The 20154-nt window shown below is 37.2% G+C and overlaps 1 protein-coding gene across 4 annotated transcripts in view; it reads right to left on the bottom strand.

Annotated features, from left to right (window-relative positions):
• Positions 1 to 5132: 5132 nt before the first annotated feature.
• Positions 5133 to 20154, bottom strand: part of LOC308693151 (uncharacterized protein) — a 29706-nt gene continuing 14684 nt past the window's right edge. For 2 of the 4 annotated variants that reach the window (XM_081369933.1, XM_081369934.1), the window contains exon 4: positions 18597 to 19836. In XM_081369933.1, the coding sequence (XP_081226059.1) occupies positions 18971 to 19836 (866 nt within the window). In that variant the 3' untranslated portion in view covers positions 18597 to 18970. Of the gene's footprint in view, positions 7101 to 8619; positions 8855 to 9021; positions 9066 to 18596; positions 19837 to 20154 lie in introns of those variants that run through there. The other 2 variants (XM_081369932.1, XM_081369931.1) reach the window with 2 other exon arrangements.

Consider the following 20154-nt stretch of genomic DNA (forward strand, 5'->3'; position numbering starts at 1 on the left):
GTACATGTTTCTTCAAATGATTGCAACCAATTAGAATGATTGAAAAAGTATCAAAGAACAGTCCAGTAAGGGTTGGGAGTCACTAGCATGCACCATTTGAAGGTGAGAAGGCAAGATTATTTGCTTTAGTAATGTTATTTAAAATGACCAGGAGACGTTGCGATATCTTTCAAGCAGAAGTTATTCTTTATTGAGGACTTCGCTTTGCGTTGCTGCAGTCATCCAACAATCTAATCTAAAGAAAATTGCCTTGCAATTTTATATACATTTAGGGGAAGGGATTTACATTGAGGTTGAACAAAGCATATAAATGAAGTATACAGCTTAAGGAACCCGCCCCAGACTCCAGAGTGTCACCACTCTTAATCCAATCAGCATAGCTATTCAAACGCATATATGCTAATCCAATCAGCCTAACTATTCAACGTCTGGGGCTCCAATGAGCCATTAAAGACAAAAGGTTAGAGTCTCCGTGATCTGACTCATTTAACTTTCAATGGAAAAACAGCGGAGACAGAGTAGAGTGTTCTATTGTGTTGAGGTCAGGACTGGTGTGCAGTCATGTTGGAAAAGGTAGATGCCATCCCCAAACTCTTCCCACAAAGTTGGGAGCATGAAATTGTCCAAAATGTCTTGGTGTGCTGAAGCATTAGGAGTTCCTTTCACTGGAACTAAGCGGCCAATCCCAACCCCTGAAAAACAACCCCACACCATAATCCCTCCACCACCCAACTTTAAATTTGGCACAATGCAGTCAGGCGAGAACCATTCTCCTGGCAACCGCCAAACCCAGTTTGGAGGTCTGTAGCTATCGACTGTGCCAAAAGTTGGTGACTTCTGTTCCCAATTGCTTCTACTTTGTTATAGTAGTGAGGAAGTTTTATGAATGAACTTATGGCACTGGTGGCAAACTATCACAGCACCACACTTGAATTCACTGAGCTCCTGAGAGTGACTGGGTATTCCCTCTGCAATGGTTCCCCTTTTACCATCAGCAGGAGCGAGGAGGAAACTAGCATGCCCGCCACAGAGTCTGTTCCAGTGAGAGAGTCTGTTACAGTGATGGCTCCAGCCCCTGACCAGAGTCCGCTCCCATTCACAACCCCATAGCTCCTTCCAAAAAAACAAATCTTGGGGTAGGCGATGGTGGTACTATACGTTTTCATCATAGTGGCCAAGCCAAGTTCCAGAATCAAGGCCTACCTGGCTTCCTGAGCTGCTGGCGCCACCACTTATCACCTTCCAACTTCTCCTCAATTAAGTGCCACCATCCCTGCAGTGTATACTGTCCCATCCCTTACCCCCACAAGTTCCTATTAAACTTTTTTCCTGGCCCCTCGGAAGGACCCTTGTCTGTACCAGGCCGGCACAGACTTGGGCTTGGTCTCCAGAAGGATAGTGTTCTTGACAGATTCCTCCAGCCTGGGTTGGAATGCTCTGTGCAAGGGCAGGCCAACATCCAGCTCCTGATTGAGCATGGACAACATGGCCGTGGTGTCCTACATAAACCTCCAAGGTAGACTCGGATCGAGGCCTCTGTACAAACTGGTGAGACGGATGCTTCATCCCCAGATGGTTCACAAGATCTGGAGAATCTTCAAAGAGGGCAGAGGTTGATCTCTTCACTTCAGCACAAAAGGGACATCCTCGAATGTAGCGTTGGACGGCTTGGGTCATACTTGGCCACTGGTAGCATTCACGGAGGGTTTGCTGGTTACCTGGATGAACGGATCCCAGAGACGGTGGTGGACACCAGTTCATGAGGTGGAAGCTGTTATCTGGTCGTTCAGAGACCACTGAATCAAGCACACGAAGAGGTCTGGAGGGAGAATGGTTTCAGGAGATTGTTTAAATAAGTCTGGAGAGTGCATGCAGAAAAGTGCATTCACTTTGGTGTTCTTGTCACCTGGATGGTAAGTAACTTTGAAGTCAAAGCGTGTGAATAACAAAGCTCACCTGGCTTGACAAAGATCAAGATGGCATACATTCTGGAGATATTCCAAGTTACGGTGATCAGGTCTCTGTTTTGCTACCTCCAGCCAGTGTCTCCATTCTTCCAGGGCTAACTTGATGGCGAGAAACACATGGTTGCCGATTTCGTAATTCTGCTCTGCCGGGGACAGTTTTAGGGAGAAGGCACATGGATGAGGCTGGGCTTGTTCCCCTTGGAACTGTGATAGCACTTCTCCCACAACATTGGTGGATGCATCCCCTTTCACTATGAAGGATTGGCCTGGATCGGGGTGTTTGAGGATTGGAGCAGTGCAAAAGGCTTCTTTAAGTTGGTTGAATGCTTCAGTGGCAGGTGGACTTCAGAACAGAGACATGGGCTGATTTTGGAGTTGTTAAGTGATGGGAGAGGCAATCAGGCTGAAATTGGCAATGAATTTCCTGTAGAGATTTGCAAATTATTGTAGCTCTTTGATGGTTGTGGCCAGTTTCTGACAGCATGGACCTTCCCCTGGTACACCAATCAAATCAAAGTAGACGGGTCTTATTGTTCACAGTAGCTGCTGAGCGTGATTATAGAGTGACGCTTCAGTTAACGGTTATAAAGTGCAAGATAAGATGTAAGTAGCTAAACTAAACATTAATATTTGACAGCTGTTTATGATAGAAATGTTATACGACCAACAGAAATAATCAGCAAATTAAGAAACTTTTGTCTAATATTGCCATTTCAAATTGCACAATAACACTGGCCTACATGAATCATGTAAATTATGTTTTAATTTACATGATTCATGTAGGCCAGTGTTATTCAAATTTCAAAATATTACCATTTCTATAGAGCTAAAACACTTCAGAAAACGAGAATACAGCTAATACAATTATTTTTGTCTGTCATAAAGATGACTCTGACTGTTTAACTAAACCACGTTTGTGACTAAATCAGGTTTTAAGTTAATTTGTGCCATTTTTAGACGCTTTATTTTCTTCATACATACAGCATTATTAATCAGTATACAAAGAGCATTTCATAATAAACAATGTTAGAATTTGGAAAATTATTTAGAGGTGGCAAGGAAATAAAAAATAATAATAAATGAGTTAACTTTGATTTGTCCTCATGATGAGAGTTTTGATTATGTACATTGTTTGGATTTAGTAGATTATTGCTTTGAGCAAAATATGAAAATGGTCCATACTTTTCTTGAGGTAAACACTACACACCCAGCATGTTTTCTCAGTCCCAATGTCTTCTATGTGCCATCCACAAAGGTGTCTAACATAACATAACATAAAAAAAAAAAAAACTTCTGATCTAACCTTTTTATATTTATATCAAGTTGGGAGAAATATTAACTTTTTTGGATACATTTTTGGTAAAAATTCTCTGAAAAATGAAAAATATTTGGCTCTCTGTGTGCTAATGAACTCTAATTGATTGAACAAAAGTTGGGGGGCAAGGTGTTAGAAACTGTTTAAAAGTTAAAGGTAGGTTGTTATACGTTTTGTTATAGTTCCCATTATATTTCATTTAACAAGCTGAGACAAACCTTTGAAATCTATTTTAAAATATGTTTCTGCTTCTTATTAGAACTTATTAGAATTAGAAGAGCTTTAGAACATTTATTATACAGAGCCTTTGGATGGCAATTTGTCTTAGGTCAACAATATTATTTCACAAACCTAATGTGTACGTGAGAAATTTGTCTATAAAAAAATCTTTAATGTATATATGGAATGAAAGTGAAAGCTAAATGACAAGTCAGAAAGTTACAAGTCAAAAACAAATTCCAAGGCTCTTGATCCTTATATGTTTACTTTAGATTTTGTTTGGCTGTTGTATCTGAGTTATAACTGTCAGTTGAACAAAGAATAAAGTGATCTGATGGTGTTGGTTATATTATGACTATCATCATTTAAACTTGATTACTGAACTCATTAAGATCCTTCTTTCTGACTTCGATTTATGTTGTTGGTTACGGCATAACTGTGAATCTGCATAAATGCCCAGAATTTTTAATATAATATAAAGGATTTCTTAGAAATTGTTTAAAAAAATAAACTTACAAATTATTTTAGGCACACACAGACGTCAAGATTCAGTCTATGCATCTCAACAATGGTGACGAGCAGAATATTCAATTAGGAAAAGTAAATTACATAGACAATTCAGATAATAATTTATTCATACCGCAATGCATGATGGGAGCCATTAATGAGTTGTGATTGGTGGCAGCTACTGCAACATGCTTTATTATTGTCACCATTGTTGAGATTCACAGGCTGATTATTGATGTCTGTGTTTCTAAATGAATTTATTGAAAGTGTTTTGATCAGAACAATGTTTATTCTATATATTGGATTATAAGTAAAGTACTGATAATCATATGCTGTAGAAACACAAAGCTGCTGCTAACAAGCTAAACCAAACTATCTCAACAAGTTTTATTTTTCAGATCACAGCATGATTATGTCAAAACATAATCAACACTATCAGATCACACTTTACTTTGTTCATTTAACTGTTATAAAACAGTAGACAGACAACAGTAAAATTTAAAGTAAACATATATGGGTCAAGAGCCCAACTAAAGCAAACACCCATGACCATAATGGTAACTTACAATTTGTGATTTTCTCCTTCAGTGATTCTGCTTGTTAACATCAGGTGTCTTCAATAATGCTCAATCATCACTAAATGAATCAATTATCTCATTAACTTTAACACTCTTGAGTGTTAATTTAACACTCATATTTTAACACTTTACACTCTTGAGTGTGGACTCATATACACTCCCAGCCCCAGGAGTGTTAATTTAACACCGCTCCATCTGAAAGCAGGTGATGGCGATTTACTACTAATCAAGGAACCGGCTTTACTGACGAGATGCGCCTAACAATATTGTGCAATATATCGCCCAGCCCTACTCAGAATGCATTGCAGCATGAAGCATGTCACCATTGTTGAGATTCATATGCTGATTCTTGATGTCTGTAGAACTTTCAGCAGTCCAACATGTGTAAATGGGGTTTTAGAAATCATTTGATGTTCTGATTAAACTGTGCTGGATCTCTTGCTGTAGAATCACAACAATAAAACAAAATGAATGACATACTACTCGTACAAACCTTACACAAAATATCAGTGAGTTAAGCCACTACATGACGATGCCTATATTCTTATCATCAATCAGCTTACAGCATCTGATTGCATTTTATTTTGCTGTTCTTGCCATAACAAACAGACACACAGCTGCCTGAGAAAAACTAATGTTAAAAGTCAAGAGCCCGACTGAAGCACACACTGATCGCCACAATGGTAACATCAAATCAAACTATTACTTTTAAATAAGTAATCAACATCTTAACCTCTGTTAATTCTCAATAAGAATTTCTGAAGACGTCTGACAGAAATAAAGTCAGTCTGGTTACTAATAAGTGAAGCTGGTAATGCTGTTTGTGGAGTTGTTTAATCCAATCTTGAGAGATGTAATGTATTTTATCTTCAGTTGATTTCATCCAAGGCAGTGGCTGGAAGGAGGCCTAGTTCTTGTGTTTCTCTTTCCTTCAGTGATTATGCTTGTTAACAGCAGGTGTTCATCAATAATGCACTATCAATATTCAATCACTTAATTATCTCATTACCTCCAACACTGATTCAGTGTTACATTAAACAGCCTGTACTGTGCACACTAAGCAGTGTTCATTTCATCTGGGCAAACCCATGTGGGGCCTACATGGAAACCGAGGACAAAACTGGCTGGGTCCCAGTTAGATAGCCCAGGTCAAACCCATTTGGGCCCCACATGGCTGTGCTGGCTGGGTTATTGACCTCTTTAATATTGCAGAGATATGTGTAAGTTTTTAAATACATCTGTTTATGAAACAACAGGTTTTATAACTAAACAAACAAAATATAAAAACACCATCCATATTACATTTAAAAACAGATATTGAGTGAATTGTTTCATACAGTATATGGACAAATAACATATTGTTTTTCTTACATTTGTTTCCAGTCTCTTTTTAAATTTGGGTATTTCTTTGAGTAAGCATTCAATCAAAGAATAATTCAATAATTTTCTTTTTTCCAACATATAAAACACAAATGTTGTGGCATTTCACAGAAACATTAGTTTATTAGTTAACTAACTCCACATGTGAATCTCACATGATTTCCCTCAAAGTTTGGGATCTGATGAAAACATTTGCTCACTGTGACACAGAACAACACTTTTTAATATGCTTCACTAGATTACCTGATTGGGTGAAACTCTTCTCACACACAGTACAGTGATACGGCTTCTCTCCAGTGTGAACTCGCTCGTGTGCTTTAAGGTTTCCAGAATCAGTGAAACTCTTGTCACAATATGAGCACTTGTAAGGTTTTTCTCCAGTATGAATTCTTTTGTGCCGTTTCAGTTCACAAGATGTAATAAAGCTCTTCCCACAGTCACAACACACATGATCTCTCACTCCAGAGTGAATGCGCAGATGACAATTGAGATTAGCTAAATTTGTGAAACTCTTCTCACACTGAGTGCATGTATACGGCTTCTCTCCAGTATGAACTCGCTCGTGTGATTTCAGAGTTCCAGGCTGAGTGAAACTCTTGTCACAATATGAGCACTTGTAAGGTTTTTCTCCAGTATGAACTCTTTGGTGCTGTTTCAGATAGTCAGCTCTAGTAAAGCTCTTCCCACAGTCACAACACACATGATCTCTCACTTCATTGTGTGTTTTCTGGTGCAGTTTAAAACAGAACAGCCTTGAAAAACTCTTTCCACAGAGAGAACACACATAAGGCCTCTCATCTGAATGAACTTTCAAGTGCTTTTTTAGATGTGATGATGAAATAAAATCTTTACCACACTGATCACAGTTGAATGGCTTTTCTCCAGAGTGAACACGCAGATGATACTTGAGATCAGTTAAATTTGTGAAACTCTTCTCACACTGAGTGCATGTATACGGTTTCTCTCCAGTGTGAATTATCATGTGTATTTTAAGGTTTCCTTTCCGTGTAAAACTCTTTCCACACTGAGTGCAGGTGTGCGTCTTTTTGGCTTTTGTTCTTTGAATTGTAAAGTTACGATGTTCCTCCTTCACTTCATTCAGTTCTTGTCTTTGCTCTTTCACTCTCACCTGGTCTAAAATACACAGAAATACAGTTAGAATTAGTTCAAGTGAAACCTGATTTAATAGCAGAAAGCAACAGAGATCAGGTTTCAGATATGTCATTTGGCAAAAGTTTACCCTTACGAAAAAGAAGTATACTTTAAGTTAATTTCATGAATTATACTCAAGTATATTTTAAGTATACCTTATGTAGTAAGTATACTAATGTCAATGTACTCGTAGTATACTTGTAATTGTACCATTTCAATATTGTTTGGGACTAAATCTGCCCACTTTTAGTGTATAAAGGTAAGCATTTAAGTGCACTATAGGTACAAAAGTAGCAAACTTTAACTTTAACTAGTTTAGAACTATGTTTCTCATTTGTACTGCATCTTTACTACAAATTAACTTATTATACAAGTATAATTCTAGCTTACTATTTTAATTCTTGTAGTAAATGTTTTTAGTTTATAAAAGTACACTTTGAAGTGTACTCTCAGTAATCTATAGTTTAATAGTTTTATACTTTGTATACTTGTAAGTTTTGTGAACATACCTTTGTAACATTTGTGAACGAAGTGACCATACCATCATACTTATAGTTTACTATTTATATATTATGTTTTGCTCTTTAAGTATACTAAGTTCCTATTTAAATATTTCCATTTTAAATACATTTAATCTTAGCTTCATGGCTTCAGAAAATCGCATTTTTGTCAAAGACAAACGATGATCAAAACAAACATTGAGTAGATCCAGTCCAACAACACCCCAAAGTTTCACAGTCATTAACGCTTACGGTAACGTTGGGCAGTTTTGATTAATATTGTTTTGATAATCGTGCCGTTTACATTTGCATAAGCAATCCTCTATCAGTTGTTTCTGCTTCTTCTTAGCCTGTGTTTTAATCCGAAGATGCGTAATAGTCCCTGTACCGTCCAACAGTGAAAACATGGATAGCCGGAAAATTCAGTCAACGGCAGGGGAAGATTTGAAGTAAATGCCTGTGTACACTAGCAGTGGACTAGCCTTCACAAACATTCAGATACTCAGAATTAGGGAAATAGCCTGTTTTCTTTATAAACCAATATTTTCAGTGTAAAACTATGTGAAAAAGTATTTAATGTTTCTAAATTAAAAAAATAAACAACATCAAGACAAGTATTTAGAATACTTATTTATACTTTTAAGTATATTTCGGTCAAAATATTGAGTCCTATAGTCCAAATATACTTGACCTTTCTGTCAGTACCTATGAGTCAAGTATACTTGATTTCAATTTTAAGTACATAATAAGTAGACTGAAAGTACATTCTTATTTTTAGTTTAAAAGAAGTATACTAATAGCACACTTGAATAAACTTCTTTTTCGTAAGGATTGTTCTGTCATTCATTTGACAATATAGTTAAAAAATTAGTTTGACAACTGCTATATACAAGGTTATGATCATTTAGATCCATTTCTCTATCATTTATCATCCATAAACTGCTTATTAATTCACATCTACCAAAGCAGTCAACAATCAAGAATCAAGAATGGACACCAACCTATTTGTTCCTCAGTATCTTCATGTTTTATTCTGGATGGTTCTGGATCACTCATGTCTTCAATCTCCTCTTTAATAAACTCCATCTTTAACAGTCACACAGATTTCAGCTGCTACTCCTGGAGTTTGTCCTTCTCTTGTAGGATGATGGGAATATTCCCAGTATTTATTGGTGAACTGTTGTGGGAGGGGCTTCACTGCAGGTGTGAACTGTGATCACTGTGTTTTTATCCAATCTGCATTTAAAAAGTACAGGGCCATCATGTTAAACTGCTGCTGAAAAGCCAAGAGTTCCCTGTTTTCAGCTCATTCATTATGGTGATGTCTGAGATCTTCTGTAAATTGGCACATTAAGCTCATTTTATTGGTGTGAACCCGTTGAAACAAACTACAGCGTTGTTACCTTTTACTTCAGTTCTTGTCTTTGCTCTTTAACTTCCATCTGGTCTGAAATAAACATATTAAGGAGTTAGAATAAGTTTAAGAAGGATAAATGTGAAAATTCAAGTGAACCCTGATTTAATAACAGAAAACAAGAGTTCAGGTATCTGTCTAGTATCAGATCTTTCACTTTCTATCATCTAATCTATACTTGTTTTAGGTTTGCACTCGCAAAGTGGAAACCGCACTGAAGCGCATTCAAATATCAAGATGTCTTTGTTGTTGTTTGACTAGAGACAAAGTACCGTCTTACACTGTTTACTGGCATATTGTGGCTTCTCTTTGTAGAAATGTTGATATTATAAACATCCGCATATGGTCCTATATACGTACAATGTATTTTTGTATAATATAAACAACAATAGAGCGAAATAACAGCACCACCGAGTTGCTGAAAAGCATTTTTGGCTCATTCCAGTCAATTCAAGTCAAGTCAAGTATATTTGTATAGCGCTTTTCACAATACAGATTGTATCAAAGCAGCTTCACAGTATTAAATTAAAATAAAATAATACAACAAGGTTTGTTTCTAGTGGAATTTATTGATTGATAAAACAAAATTAAATATCCCCAAAATATCCCCAACTGAGCAAGTCAAAGGCAACAGTGGCAAGGAACCGAAAAACTATAGTTTTTGTTTAATTTAATTCAACAAGCTATAAGACACATCTTTTGAAATCTATTTTAAAATCTGTTTCTACCTCAGAATTTAATCAGTTAAGAACATTTATACTACAGGGCTGTTGAATGCTTGAATCTGATTGGTTGAAGAATGTTCTAAGGTGTGCATTATTTTCAGGGAAACGCACGGCTAAAGTAGTTCCAGGCAGGTCTTGACCGCATTACAGTTCCATATCACTTCGCGTAGTCAACTGTAATAACGGAAAATAGGATACAATTCATAACAAGAAAAAGCATTTAGCCCCATGCGCTTGATCTGCAATTTTCAATGTCTAGCTTCACAATCAATGGAAACATGCAGTTTAATTTTAATAAATAAAGTATATTCCTATCTATAATCAATAGAAAATTAAACTGAATATAGGCTAAATAAATGGATAGTCCTGCAGCACAGATTTTTATTGCAGATAATTTAACAAATAAATAATTATTGATAGGCCTACTTGTTAAAGTAGGAGCTCTTAGAGCTCAAACATGACAATCTGGGGCTCAGGCCAGGAAGCAGACAGACTGGCTTAACCGACTGTCTGCTAGCGGCCTCGCGTCACCAAGGTCAGATAAATCCCATCACATAGAGCCTCTTTCACCTAGCTATCATCATATAGAGACTGTGTCTGTTCCCCGAATTTGGAAATCCAAAAAACGTTTAAACCCAACTAAGGTTAAAAATTTAATTGATGTTCAACAAATGAAAAACAGCTATAATACAGATGAGCAAATGCTAAAGCTTGGGTTGCTGAATATTCGATCGCTTACTTCAAAAGCACTCGTTGTTAACGATATGATTTCAGATAATAACCTAGATGTGCTGTGTTTGACAGAAACCTGGCTAAAACCAAACGATTACATTACTTTAAATGAATCAACCCCGCAAGATTACTGTTATAAACATGAGCCTCGTCTGAAACGCAAAGGGGGTGGTGTTGCTGTAATCTATAGTAATAGTTTCAAAACCACTAAGAAATCAAGTTTTAAATATAATTCTTTTGAAGCATTGGTGCTTAATGTAAAAATATATAGTGTAAACGATAAATCACGTTTGAGATTTGTGCTGGCTACTGTATACAGGCCACCAGGGCACCATACAGACTTTATCAAAGAATTTGCGGACTTTCTATCAGAATTAATATTGACTGCAGATAAAGTACTAATTGTTGGTGATTTTAATATACACATCGATAATGAAAAAGATGCATTGGGATTGGCATTTAAAGACATTGTAAATTCAATTGGAGTTAGACAACACGTGTCAGGACCTACTCATCGTCGTAATCATACTCTAGATCTAATATTATCACACGGAATAGATGTGGATGCCGTTGAAATTCTGCAGCAGAGCGATGACATCTCAGATCATTACCTAGTCTCGTGTAATTTGCATTTAGCCAAGGCTGCAAAGCCGACTCCGTGTTTCAAATATGTGAGACCTATCACTTCTGCTACTAAAGATTGCTTTATTAATAATCTTCCTAATCAGTTTCATCATCTCAGCATCTCAGATAGCTTAGAAGAACTAGATCATCGGTTCCCAACAGAGGGGTCGCGGCCCACAAGGGGGCCTCAGCGAGCTCTGTGGGGGGTCGAGTCATATTTTGAAAGGTTTTGAGCAATGAGCATTAAATAAAAGTACTTAACTTTTTCTGTTCAAAATTTACAAAATTTATATAATAAGCGAGCTCATCATGAATCCATTTTCCAATCCGTGTTTTTGTCTTATCTTGAACCACTATGTTACACCTATAATAAGTGTTTACATTGGGACTATTTTACACTGGTTCGCATCGCTGCCGCTGCGGAGTAGCCCCTACCTGCGTGACTCGTTCATAGACGTACACAGAGAGAAGTAGTTCCGGCTACAATGTTCTTCCGAAAGACGCATTATTCTGTTAATAAACGCAAGTTTATTATCGCTCGCTATAGCGCCAAAAGCGTAAAAAATAAAGCCTCATATTGATAAAGCCTCACAAATAACATACAAGTATTGAGGTCCCAGACAGCAGTCATTTAGTAATAGCCTTTATTCCTTTTTTTTTTTTTTTTTACCTACACACCAGTGTGAATATTTTTGTTATTGCATTTCAAATAGGGCCAATTTATAGGCTACTCCTAGGCTTACGTTTTTAAATTACAAAGGGCCTACTGATGTTTTTGTTATTGTATTTTCAATATTATAGGCTATTATTTGTGCATAAACATATCTGGTTATAGTAAACATACCGTTTGAGAGCGATAATATCATTAAATGTGAAGGGGGGCCCTAAAATATTTTCTTGGGGAAAAAGGGGGTCTCAGACAAAAAAAGGTTGGGAACCACTGAACTAGATATTACAACAGAAACGTTTAACTCTCTCTTTTCCAGCACTTTAGACACAGTTGCTCCGTTGCGCTTAAAGAAGATTAAAGAAAATAGTCCAACGCCGTGGTACAACGAGCACACTCGGGCCCTTAAGAGAGCAGCCAGAAAAATGGAGCGCAACTGGAAGAAAACAAAACTAGAGGTATTTCGCATTTCATGGAAAGAGAGCTCAATTACTTACAGAGAGGCTTTAAAAGCTGCTAGATCTGCTTATTTTTCAACCCTATTAGAAGAAAATAAACATAATCCTAGGTATTTATTTGAAACGGTGGCTAAACTAACGAAAAATAAAGCTTCAAGCACCGAAGTTTCCAAGCAACACAGCAGTAATGACTTTATGAACTTCTTCATTTATAAGATTGATAATATCAGGGACAAAATTATAACTATGCAACCGTCTACTACAGTATCGCATCAGGCAGTGCATTGTAGTCTCCCTGAGGAAAAATTTGATTCATTCGTTGCTATAGGAGAGGAAGAATTTACTAAACTCATTAAATCATCTAAATCTACAACATGTATGTTAGACCCTATACCGACTAAGCTACTGAAAGAAATACTTCCAGAGGTCATAGATCCTCTTCTTAATATCATTAATTCGTCTTTGTCTCTAGGATACGTACCAAAAAACTTTAAGCTGGCTATGATTAAACCGCTTGTTAAAAAAACGCAACTTGATCCTTCAGAATTAGTCAATTACAGGCCGATCTCGAATCTACCTTTTCTGTCAAAGATATTAGAAAAGGCAGTATCCTCACAACTGTGTTCCTTTCTTGAAAGAAATGATATCTGCGAGGATTTCCAGTCCGGATTTAGACCGTGCCATAGTACCGAAACAGCTCTCGTTAGAGTCACAAATGATTTGCTCTTATCATCCGATCGTGGTTGTATCTCTCTATTAGTGTTACTCGATCTTAGTGCTGCATTTGACACCATCGACCACAACGTTCTTTTAAATAGATTAGAACATTATGTTGGCATTACGGGAAATGCACTAGCATGGTTTAAATCATACTTATCTGACCGTTATCAGTTTGTGGCAGTAAATGATGAGATGTCTCATCGATCACAAGTTCAGTATGGCGTACCACAAGGCTCAGTACTAGGACCGCTGCTGTTCACTCTGTACATGCTACCCTTAGGAGATATCATTAGGAAACATGGCATTAGCTTTCACTGTTATGCCGATGATACTCAGCTCTATATTTCTTCAAAACCTAACGAAACTTATCAATTCACAAAATTAACGGAATGCATAGCGGATATAAAAAATTGGATGACTTGTAATTTCCTACTTCTAAATTCTGAAAAAACAGTTTCTAATTATTGGACAAAAAACTTCCTCACGTAATAACCTAGAATACTGTCTAACACTTGATGGCTGCTCTGTTAAGTCCTCGTCGTCGGTTAGGAACCTGGGTGTGCTCTTTGATACCAATCTTTCATTTGAAAGTCACGTGTCTAGTATCTGTAAAACTGCATTTTTCCATCTTAAAAATATATCTAAATTACGTCATATGCTCTCATTGACAAATGCGGAACAATTAGTTCATGCGTTCATGACCTCAAGGCTAGATTATTGTAATGCTCTACTAGGTGGTTGCCCTGCACGCTTAATAAACAAACTACAGCTGGTTCAAAACGCAGCAGCTCGAGTTCTTACCAGAACCAGGAAGTATGACCATATTAGCCCAGTTCTGTCAAAACTGCATTGGCTCCCTATTAAACATCGCATAAATTTTAAAATATTGCTGATTACTTACAAAGCACTGAATGGTTTAGCTCCGCAGTACTTGAGCGAGCTCTTAACGCATTATAGTCCGTCACGTCTATTACGATCTCAAAATTCCGGCCAGTTGATTATACCTAGAATATCAAAATCCACTGCTGGCGGTAGATCCTTTTCCTATTTAGCACCAAAACTCTGGAACAGTCTTCCTACCATTGTCCGGGAAGCAGACACACTCTGTCAGTTCAAAGCCAGATTAAAGACACATCTCTTTGACCTAGCTTTCACATAATACATTGTAGACTTCTATAATTTAATGTTATGCTGCATAGATTAGGTCAGCCAGAACCGGGAACACTTCCCAAAAATCCTGATGTACTCGTTACATCATGAGAAGAATGGCATCTACGCTAATTTTAGTGTCTGTGTTTATCCCAAGGTTTTTCCTGCAGCCTGCCGGATCCAGGCCGTATCCAGATCTGACGAAGGACCTTCACCTGGACCGATGACAACGCAGTGCTGAAGTGCCAACTAGTCTCTCCCTATGGAGGATCCCACTACCACTCTACAGATAAGGCGTTGTCGGGAAAATTCGTCTCGCGGTCCTACCCCAAAGCAACAAATAAAATAAAATTCCTTATCAAAATTTATAAGGAAAGACAAGTATTTTGTTTAGGCTTGGCTTGTAGGGAATTCCAAACCTGCGTATATTCTAACGCACATAACTATAGAACCCATTCTAAATGCGCATGTGACCGCCATCAGCGTTTCTCACAGGTTCGCGTTTAAAGTCTGTGTAGAGAGAATGGTGTCGTCTTAGCGGCCCCTAATTTAATAACAAATGATCATTGCGACAGAACCAAATCAATTAAAACTAACTTTAGATGGAAATAACTTAACTCTGCTGTAAAGCCGAAACAATCTCTGTTACCTTAAATTATACGCTTATCTCTGTAAAGCTGCTTTGAGACAATCTACATTGTTAAAAGCGCTATATAAATGAAGATGACTTGACTTGACTTAAAAGGGCTTTGTGTTTCATTTATTTGGCTAGTCTGTCATCTGTCAATAATAGAAACAAAAAAGAATGAACGAATTAATTCAAACGAATTGAATTAATAAATAAATAATAATAATGACACACATGCTTTTCTGTCTCATTATTGCAACATCTCTCTAATAACTGCATTAATAACAGCATAAAGCCGGGGACACACTTTAAGGCTGGTTATGAATGTAATTTGATACGTGTGACTGATCATGGCCAAACGCATTCAGCGCGTTCAGTCTGTGTTCAAAGTCGGTGTTTAAAATCTGCTGTCATGAAAACAGTCAGAGAATGTGTCAGCTAGTCGTGTGTGTCCAGCATTAGTCTGCTATCAGTGGCTCAAACCTCCGTTACTAACTCTAAAATGACGTTTTGGAATTAGCAACGGAGGCAGGGATTAGATGCGTAAGAAATTAGTCCTACATACAAGAGCGTTTTAATGACAAAAACTTTACAAACGTCTTGAAATACATAATCTGAACAATGGTTCGAGGTGTGGTAACTGTAGTATAAGCGGAATAATTGACTTCAGGCCGTTGAATTATTAGAAAAATAATGCACACCCGAGGTGGTAATGCGGTCACGACGCGAAGCGGAGTGGCCGTTACACCTCGGGTGTGCATTATTTTTCTAATAATTCAACGGCCTGTCGTCAATTATTCCTTACTTATTATACAGCAGAGCTGTTTGTTTCATGTGGAAAAACCGAACCCCCAAATAAAAATAACTATTATTATTTATAATAAAACATTAGCTTTTGCTGTAATAATTACTTTAATGTCATCATATCTGATTATAATATAATTTATACTGTACTCGAATTGAGAACAAATGCATTTATTATCGTTATTCCAGAATATTAAACCTCTACAGTACAGCATTGCCTTCTCAAGCCCTATGTTCAGTACATGTTTCTTCAAATGATTGCAACCAATTAGAATGATTGAAAAAGTATCAAAGAACAGTCCAGTAAGGGTTGGGAGTCACTAGCATGCACCATTTGAAGGTGAGAAGGCAAGATTATTTGCTTTTGTAATCTTATTTAAAATGACCAGGAGACGTTATTCTTTATTGAGGAGTTCGCTTTGCGTTGCTGCAGTCATCCAACAATCTAATCTAAAGAAAGTTGCCTGGCAATTTTATATACATTTAGGGGAAGGGATTTACATTTAGGTTGAACAAAGCATGTAAATGAAGTATACAGGTTAAGGAACCCGCCCCAGACTCCAGAGTGTCACAACTCTTAATCCAATCAGCAAAAAAATCTTTTTGTCTAAAATCTAACTTACTGTGTTTACTCAGCTCTAACAGTGATTTTCTGAAGTAAAACTGACGCTTCATCTTTTGTGTGATGTACAATAAACTTTATTAAACTCATCAGTATATGTTTGATCATCATTCTGACCTGGTCCGAAACAGCAGACTTGTAGGCTATTAATAATGGATACATACAAGCAGATGACAAATACGTTATAACCATAATTAAACTACTAAACTATACCTGTTTCATCTCTATACAACACTCTGACTCTGTAGGCATTCTTGTCCGACTCGAAATGAACGCCGTTACTGAGAGTTTCTGATATTATCATCATTCCGTGAGATGAAATTGTCCTGACAGATTGAGCGCAAGCTCATGAAGCTCCGCCCCCTGTGTCGTCCAGCAGCAGCTTATTTGCATTTAAAGGGCACGCACTAAAACAGCACGTTTTTCTGATCACCAAAAAATGACAATTTAAACATGCTGTAAAAAATGATCTGTTGGGTATTTTGAGCTAAAACTTCACATACACACTCTGGGGACATCAGAGACTTATTTTACATCTTGTGAAAAGGGGCATAATACGGGACCTTTAAGTGCATGTGTCTTTAAATGATAATGAGCTTTGCTCACCCCGCCCCTCTGTTCTGTGGGCGTTTTGCCACAACACCACACGTGGAGTGTTGCCTTGACAACAGTTGAGAGTAACGTTATATTTTGAAGAATGGCAGCAGGAGTCTCTGAGGACACTGTGCAACCGTATCAATTTGAACTGGAGTTGGAAAACAGGACGTTTCTGAATGGTTGGTTAACGTAATGTCACTTTGATCTATCTTTGTGTGTACTGGCAGGGTAGTAGAGTAGTGAGATACGAACGCTATGTGTTTACTGATGTATACGTTAGTTCATTGACAGATTGATGTTACAGCTAATGGTCATAAAAAACTTTTTTCGGTAAATGTAGGCTTGTCCGTGATGCGTAACGTTATCTATGCAGTGTTTGGTACAACTGTCAAGACTGAAGCACTAACATTTTACTGATCTGTTTAAAAAATAACCAGTCTGTGAGACTATGACAGTCATTAGGCACATAAACAACACATACTCAGACAGGAGCTAATACCTTTTTCAATGTTCTCGCTTATAAAGCAGTCTGGTGAAATGATTCACGCAAACATGAAAGCATTGCAGTTGATCGTGGGGAATATTCCCTTCGAAAACAAAACTCAACCACAGCGCATAGACGCCATTCTGCTCATAGACAGTGGTCCAGCCTATCAACAATGATCGCGCAGACTATGATGACAGCTCGCTCACGAGCGAGGGCGGGTCTGTGTTGAAACGCTGCTGTCAATCAACAATCGTGGGAGGGGCGGCTTGATTTGAGAGAGGGGAAAACACATAAGGAGATAAAATAAAAAACACTGGATGGATTTTTATCATTTTATGATGGTTGTGTACAGGCACTGCCAACACACATTTCAAGCATCTTGTAAAAGTGCATGTACCATTATATGACCCCTTTAAATAAAGCACATAAACAGTAGCCTTCCTGAGATTAGCATACTTTATGTTCTCTGCAATGCTGCAAATAGGAACGTTTCTAAAAATTAAAATGGAAAAGATACCTTTTAATACATGTCACGGCTGGTGAGGACACGGTGTAATAAATGTAGGCACTGACAGTGACAAGAAAGCCTATTCTTTAAATTTGACAATAAGGGTTTTTGTTATCAGCTGCAATTTGTTTACGGCCAACAGTTGTTTTTTTACAAATAAATGAAAAGCCTGTTGAAATTAACAGCATCTCCCCTCTTGCTGTATCAGAATCTCACAGATTTAATTTATGATTGTCACTGTAACAATGTGTCTATTCCTAAGATCAAGCTGCCTCATTCTTTCAGTTTTTTTGATTACATTACCTTGGGAATAACTTATTTTTTAAATACTTTAAATGGTAGATTATAAGGCTATATATTTTATGCTGATGTATAGTATTTCTAAAGTGTTAAAAATGAAAAAAATAACCCGACACAAACCGAACCGAGGATTTTGTGAACCGTTTCACCTCTACAAAACACCCATGGCCCTGAATCAACATACAATGTCTGTTTTGTATAATATAAACAACAAAAGAGTGAAATAACAGCACCACCATGTTAACCGAGATGCTGAAAAACATCTTTGCCTCATTCCAATTTAGTTGCAGTTTCAATTCAGAACCTATGTATGGCAATGTGGCGCAAGTCAAAAATCGTTACTTCATAAATTACTTCTATGAAAAAAAAAACTTCAATATAAATACATATTGAAATGAAAGTGACGGCTAAATAACAAATCACTAGGGTTAGCTACAACTCGAACAAATAACACTAACACCATAGAACAGGTTTATTTCACTATACATTTGCTTTATCTGATTGGATCTGTAGACAACTTTTTCTCACAAAATCACACATTGTCAGTGAAATGGTAATTTTGTTTTATTGTACAGAGCTTATAGACATTTATAGATGCACATAAAATACTATTATATTGCAAAGAAGTGTGTAGACTTTTTTAATACATCTGTTTATGAAATTGCAGGTTTTATGTAACAAACAAAAGTAAAACAACAACTTTATTTTGATATTTCTTTAAATAAATGTTCAATCAAAGAATAATTCAATCATTTTCAATCATTTTTTTTCTCCAACAAATTTCATTGTTTATTAGTTAACTAAATACACATTTACTTAATGTGAATCTCACATGATTTACTTGGACGTTTTGCTTATTTGATTTGATTGATTTTGTTTACTTGGATGATTCTTTGATTGGGTGAAACTCTTCTCACTTAAGTACAGTAGTACGGCTTCTCTCCAGTATGAAGTCGCTCATGTGATTTCAGGTTTGCAGACTGAGTGAAACTCTTGTCACAATATGAGCACTTGTAAGGTTTTTCTCCAGTATGAATTCTTTGATGCTGTTTCAGATGACTAGATGTAGTAAATCCCTTCCCACAATCACAACACACATGATCTCTCACTTCATTATGCATTTTCTGGTGCCGTTTAAATCCTTCCGGCCTTGCAAAACTCTTTCCACACAGAGTACACAATTGAGGCGTCTCATCTGAATGAACATTCAGGTGTTTATTTAGATGTGTTGATGAAATAAACTCTTTACCACACTGATCACAGATAAATGGTTTTTCTCCAGAGTGACGGAGCAGATGATTTCTGAGATCAGATGAATATGTGTAACTCTTTCCACACTGCGTGCATGTATACGGTTTCTCTCCAGTGTGGATTCTCATGTGTGTTCTAAGGTCTCCTTTTTGTATGAAACTCTTTTCACACTGAGGGCACGTATACGGTTTCTCTCCAGTATGAATTCTCATGTGTATCTTAAGGTATCCTTTTTGTACGAAACTCTTTTCACAATGAGGGCATGCATGTGGTTTCTCTCCAGAATGCATTATTAAGTGTGTCTTAAGGTATCCTTTTTGTGTGAAACTCTTTCCACACTGAGGACATGCATAAGGTTTCTCACCATTGTGAATTCTTAAGTGTGCCTGAAGGTTTCCTTTTTGTTGGAAACTCTTTCCACACTGAGTGCAGGTGTGGGTCTTTTTGGCTTTTGCTCTATGAGTTATAAAGAAATGATGTTCCTCCTCCTCTTCATTCAGTTCTTGTCTTTGCTCTTTCACTTCCACCTGGTCTAAAATACACATCAAGTTAGAATAAGTTCAAGTGAACCCTGATTTAATAGCAAAAAGCAACATATATCAGGTTTCAGATCTTTCATGTGGCAAAGGTTTGTTCTATCATTCACTTGTTAATATAGTTAAAACATGGTTGTAATTAGAGATCGACCGATTCATCGGTTTTGTCGATATACCAGTTATCGACAAAAATCCAGACCAATAGTTTTTCCGGTTTGCATCCGTTGCTGGAGCGGCTGAGAAGGGTGCGCTGTCATTACACAGGAGAAGAGCGCCATCTAGAGGCCCAATAAAACTAGCACTGGCACCTCAAG

The sequence above is a fragment of the Scardinius erythrophthalmus genome (assembly GCF_964197995.2).
Source record: "Scardinius erythrophthalmus genome assembly, chromosome: 7".
NCBI lineage: Eukaryota > Metazoa > Chordata > Actinopteri > Cypriniformes > Leuciscidae > Scardinius > Scardinius erythrophthalmus.